Source organism: Notothenia coriiceps, unplaced genomic scaffold (assembly GCF_000735185.1).
Source record: "Notothenia coriiceps isolate Sejong01 unplaced genomic scaffold, NC01 NC01_scaffold00030611, whole genome shotgun sequence".
Classification (NCBI taxonomy): Eukaryota; Metazoa; Chordata; class Actinopteri; order Perciformes; family Nototheniidae; genus Notothenia; species Notothenia coriiceps.
In genome coordinates, this window is record NW_011363312.1 from 130 (window position 1) to 6,556 (window position 6,427).

The 6,427-nt window shown below is 42.6% G+C and overlaps 1 protein-coding gene across 1 annotated transcript; it reads right to left on the reverse strand.

Annotated features, from left to right (window-relative positions):
* Positions 1–233: 233 nt before the first annotated feature.
* LOC104959634 (vigilin-like) lies at positions 234–4,814 on the reverse strand (the record flags this gene model as incomplete). The annotated part of the gene is made up of 5 exons (XM_010787538.1): positions 234–610; positions 1,072–1,215; positions 1,341–1,457; positions 4,341–4,520; positions 4,617–4,814. Coding segments are annotated over 5 exons (729 nt in total), but the record flags the coding sequence as incomplete, so codon positions are not given.
* Positions 4,815–6,427: the final 1,613 nt, after the last annotated feature.

Sequence of the window (6,427 nt, forward strand, 5' to 3'; positions counted from 1 at the left end):
CGAACGACTGACAATTTTCACTCAGCTACATGAGTAAAGCAGGCAGGGGGTGAGTAACTGAAACAGCTGGCCCCTCGGTTGGTCAGGCATCATGTTTGAACATGTCTCCAGCAGTAATTCAAACCCTTAACCCCGCCCTGCGAAGGCAACTAAGATAAGGGCAGCTAAAACAAAAAAAAGTGATGTCTGGCCAGAGTTGAATTTGGTATAAGAGTTCAAACCACAATGAAATGTCAGCTCTAATCAACACTTTAATGTCAGACTGTGTAGACTTATCGCAACATCTGTCTCTTTTTTCTTTTAAGCATAAGACGGCATTATTTAATGCAGACACAAAGCTCACAAGTCAATTACAGTATTTGAAAGCACTTTTAGACTGATGAATCTGCGAGGAAAGACAGGGATAAGAGAGAAGGATGACGTTCTCAGAAGTGAAGACTTGTAGGGTCAGCGGTCAGTCCAGGTCAAGAGGGGGACGATGAAGGAGAAGATTGTGTCCGGTTTACTTCAGCAGCATGGCTTAGAAGCGCTTGGGCCCCCAGGGGGAGGACTTGGCTGCCACCGGGGCTCCAAAGCTAGGGAAATCCTCAGAGCTGCTCATGTCAGGGGCCTGGAAGAGTAAACACCATTTAGCACCATAAAACTACCACAGTTGATTACTTTTATTAATACACATTTGTATTTGTATTACAAGTTTCAGGTCAAATTATTTGTTCCATTTTGTTGACATATTTGAATTAAAGGTTGTACAGGGGGACATTTGGATATCTCTTTATATCACTCCATAAATCAAAAAAATAACTGTCAGCATTACAAAAACCTATTTACACCATGTTTTAGGAATAAGTAATGATCCAGTCCATGAATGAAATATGAACTAACCCCTCTGTAACAAACATTCAGAATATTGATGGAAAACACTCATTTTTGAAAAAAGGAACTTTAAAAAAAAAAAAAAAATGGTTTTCCTTCTACTAGTCTGAAAAAAAGAAATATAAAATATCCCAAACTCTCAAAATTAACTGCGAAGTTACCATTTCTACATTCAATCAGGTGAACTTTTGGACTCACCTTCTCGCTGCCAGTGGTCCAAGGTGCCTCGCGCACCACGAAGCCTTTGGATGGGCCACGATGTTCATCCATGGCGCCGGCAGCGCCTCCCCCAGGAGGCCTCATGTAAGCCATCTTTGTCTCATTCTCCACAGCATCTCCCATCTGGCAAAAGGTGGCAAGACAAAAAGTGTCAGTGCCAGTCAGGAAACAGTAAGGACTACAGGCATTTCTTATACTTATACAAATATATTAAATCTACAGTTGTCATGCACGCTAAAAAAGCTTACATATTCCTCTTCCAGGTTAAGAAGGTGGTCGATTGCTTCATCCACGAGCTCAGGGCGACCTGTGACTGTAACCACGTTCGGGTCTGCAGATCCACTCTGGGGAAACCTGAGATCAACCTGAAAAACATGCACACCAAGCCACACCAAATACTGAACACCTTTTTTTTAAAGTTATATTTTGAAACTCAAGATGGATTGCACATGCACTGCAACCTTTAAAACATGTTGACATAAGCACGGTTGTGGCATGACCAACAGAAAGATATGGACACAAGATGTGTGTAAATGTATTTAGTATCCTATCCATGTGAACATGATTTAAGTGGGGGGGACCTAACCTCCTCTAGGGGGGTCCGGGGGCATGATCCCCCGGGAAGATTTTTTTTTAAATATTGAAGTTAAATGCATCAATCTGGTGCACTTTGAGAGCAACATGAGGAGATCGATACATCTTTCAACATTCCATATGAAACAGAACTGTAAGCAGATTTTTCTTTTGGGATATTTTACAAATCACTCCCCTTTCGAACTCTATTCTTGTTATTTTTAACAACTTTTTTGTTACTGTCATATAGTATTTTATACCTGTTTTTCATTAGTCTCTAATGTCTCATTAATAACTATAATGATCATATCAAGGTGTGTCTTAACCTCACTGAGCTGAGGTTATTTGAGCCTCTCAGGAGAGAGCTCTCTTCCACCTGGTTGTAGAAAAGCTCTTTAAATTCGTTAGCATAGCTAGCTAACCAGATGCTAATAACAACAGATCGCCACTGTGCTTACAACTAAAGACACAGCCACGCAAACAGTGTGGCATGTGTACGGCTCCTTATGGGTACTGTAATATTTGAAGAGCTGGAGCGGCGTTCCGGTGCTCTCCGTCAGCACTTCTTTCAGACGAGACATATACCACGTGAAGACACGTTACGCTCGTGTTGTGTTCAAGGAACCTGTCCTCGGCCAGGAAAAACAGTCAGTCGCTTGTTTAATTACTTTGCGATCTAGATTTCTTCTTCTTTTTTGAAGTGAAAAGTTAGACAGACAGACCACCCCCCCCCAAAAAAAAAACGAAAACTCTTCGGTTCTCCACGAAGTCACCCAAATCAGCGTTAAAAAAGCGGGAGGCGCCAAAAAGCGACTAATTTGCATCACTGATATCAGTTAAACAGGACATTACACTGCCAGCTGCCTGGTACAACATCGGTTGGATGTCCCATCGAGCAAATGTGTGATTATTCATTTGAGAAACACATCTCGAGTTTAGCCCAGAGAGGGTGCCTGGGACAAAGCTGACCTGGTTCATGTTCATTTTGGAAAACATTTCCATGTTGCCCTCTCAGGTAAGCAGGTAAGCACTCAAGTCACCATAATCACAGTGGGTCGTCATGAGTAACCATGCTTTCCACCTTTAGACCAGGGCTCCAACACGTCGTTCGCGATTTACCGGTAGCTCACGGGCAGCCTTTCAGTAGCTGGCCGCTCGATTATCGATTATAGCGTAGTAAGGTTGCTTCTGGATTTTTCGGCTGAGGCTGGACAATAATGTTTTTTTATTTTAGAATTTTTTCTGTCACACCAATATCAAATTGGTCGGTGACGCAGAAATCAAGGAACAGACGTGACAGCGGCACAGCGACACCACACACGGAGCAGTCTGCTTTCTCCACCAACACCGGTCCAGAACCAACAGCAGAATGACCCGCACTGAGTCAGGCCCTGTCGCTGCGGCTCAGAGAAACACAGGGAGGGATTTGTGTTTTTTGAAAAACACTCGTTATCGTCATGTCAGGTTTTTGGTGGATTCAAAATCAAGTCTTGGATTGCAGAGTATGAACGTCCTCTTGCTATTTTCAGTTGATAAATACTTGTGTAAAGTTTGTGAAGGCAGGAGGAAGCTTCCGCGATCACGTCTCCTCTGTTCCTCCAAACCCCGCCCCCTCCCTGAAAATAATGAGTGACAGGCTGATAGTGACCCGATAGGAACTTTATTATTCACTGATTGAGATATGATGAAGCTAGGTTAATCTCATACATTCATGGGATTTATGTAACAGTATGACAGAGAATGTAAGTGTGCACCAACATGCACTATTTTTGTTTTTATAATGCTGTAAATACTCCTGTTGCCTGCTGTGTTCAGACTCAAGTCATGTGTGTGATGCCACATTCAGGAAAAAGATGGCTGAACTGTTCAGTGTCAATCCTCTGGAGATGGGGGTTATAAATCTCCAAAATAATGTTCAGCTAAAGTCTAAGCAAAACTCACAACATTTCTGGAGCCTTGTAGACCCAGAAAACTCTAAGAACATTCACCAAGCAGCACTGAAAATGTCTGCTTCATTTGGTTCTGTTCTTCATACCTTTGTGAAGCAGCTTTTTCTGACATGAATGTCATGAAATCTAAATACAGAACAAGACTGACTGATGAACATTTAAATGACTCTCTTAGAGTGAACTTAAGTGGGTACACTGCATGCAGCATAAACCTGTATGGTGGACTCCATGCAGTGCCAAATCTCACTGACTGTGAAAAAGCACTTATTTTACACATGTGCCATAAGATGTTTGTACGGTGGTGTTTAAGGACATTATTATGTGAATGTTCAGTGATGTACTTACTATGTGGGCCATAATCATATGTGAGAAATTGTCGTTTTCTTGGACCTTGATGTGAAGTTATGATTTTTGACAAGCTTTAGGTATTGCAATTTTGCATGTATACAAAAGTAGCTTAATTCAACTGATGAGGGCTATGTGAATAAATGTAGGCGATGCAAGTAGCTCTTGGCCACTTTCATATTTTCAAAGTAGCTCTCAGATGAAGAAAGATTGGAGACCCCTGCTCAAGACATCTTGGAAGAAGCCTTTTGCTTACCTTGTTCATGTTTATTGTTTCAAGTAGAATGTATAAGAGTCCCAATCCACCTCCCCCAAACCAGACTGCCCCAGCTGGGTAGAAACTAGAGATGAGAAACCGTCCTGTCCTCTGAGCAGCCTCACCTTAAACTCGTCCATGATCTTGCGGATGCCCTTGCCGCGTGCTCCGATGATGCGTGCATGGACCCTGCTGTCCAGGGTGATGTCCTCAGAGATCATCTCCTCCAGCTCGTCCACTAAAGCTTGGATGGCATCTCGTGCTGCTATGGCTTTGTGCTCATAACCTGTAATAGTAATCTGATCCTGCGGAGAAACGGCAGCAAATTCAACATGACATGGAAGAACATTTTGATTTCATCCTCCATAACTTTCATTAGTAATTAAAAAAGGAAGCTATACCTGGTTTTCATCATTCTTCTCTGGGAACTGGATGTTCACATCGTGTTCCGTGCGGATAGTTGTTATGATTGCACCCTTGCGTCCGATGATTTTAGGGTGATACTTAGGGTCCACAGTGATGGTCAGCTTGAAGCTCCTGAGTGCCTGTAGAGGGGTAATGGTCACAATAATCCGGGTCAGTCTGAACTGTAATCCTTCCTATAAGGGATGCTCCGATCGATCGGTCACCAATCGAGATCGGCCGATACTCACTCTCTACCGATCGATCGGTGCTCTCAAAATATGCCGATCGCGAGAGCCGATCGCATGACGTAAAATACATGACACTTTTCTCTGTGCGCGGCAAAACAAGCTCGCCAAAATGGCTTCACCGGTCTGGCATTATTTTAAGGTGTCCGAAAAAGACAGTAAAATAGCGGTATGCAACGTGTGTGAAGCAGAAATCCTGCAGCTCCGCCCGCCGGATCGGTGAGCGGAGCGAAACACACACTAAGAGTTAGACCTAACACACTTAGCTATTTGATCTACCACTGGAACAAGCTACACTAGTTATACATATATTTATTCTTCACTGTCGGGTCACTCATTACTGGATCAGTGAGCTGCATGAGATACTGACAGGCTGTCAGGAGAGGGACGGCCCGTCCACACAGCGGTGTTGGAAGCTTCTTCAGACACGCCCACCTCCAAGCTTTTTCCAAAGCCGCTGTGTGGACGGGCCGGGAGAGAGGGGGAGAGAGAGAGGAAAAGAGAGCGCTTCCGCTCATTTCTCCCATGTTATTCTCCAAAGTGAATGTAAACTTGAATAATGTACTTCATTTGAATGTAATAATTAAGTTGATTGTTGTTTGTGGAAGCTCCAGTGAATGAGCCCCATTAACTGAGTTTTAAACATCACTTTAAATGGAAGATTTAAAGTGATGTTGAAATCTTCCATTTAGGCCCCGCCCACTCGATCGGATTGGCAATCGGTATCGGCCGATACTGATTCCGGCGATTGGCCCCAAAATTGGCGATCAGAGCATGCCTAACAACAACAACAATGTTAGAGCAGGGAATCTCTGGATTGTGTCTAGAGTTTGAAGCATGTATAAACTGCATTGTTATTGCTAAAGTGATAAAAGTGAGTTACCCTAGTATATACAAGCAGACTTCAAGGCCTGCACTTTTCTGTTATAACCTGAGCAACGGTAAAAGCTTAAGTAAAGTATTTTTCCTGGAGAAAAGTATATAACAATTTGATTAACCTCTGCCTAGAGCAGAGATTGTCAGGGGAGATATAGGGATAGTGGCTTGAAAAATGAGGAAAGTAGCGGTGTTTTTTTCAGCAAGAAAAATATGATCATCACCACTTGCACAATGACAGCAGTATAAAACACTCATGGAACCCTTATCAGGGTTATGTTTAAAGTTAATCTTCTAGCGTTGATCTATTTTAAAAGGCAGATATTTTTGAAAAAGTTTGAGGCAACTGAGAAGGCATGGATAAAGGTGACATTACCTCATCCCACTGACACTGTGCTTATAAATCATATTTCAAAGCAGAATATACAATTAAATGACTTATTAAGATGTTTTGCAGAGGCTCAGCAAACACTGTCAACGCTTCCAAGTGGGGCATGGGATGTTTGTGTGTTCCTATCAGTGATGGAAAGTAACTTGAGGTTTCTACCTAAGTACTTTTTTGACATATTTGTAGTTTATGTGAGTATTTCCTCTTAACCCTTCTATTGACTTCATTTTCCCCCCCTTACTTTGGTGTTCGCGGTCAAATTTGACCGGTCCTGTTTTAACTGCTATTACATTAACAC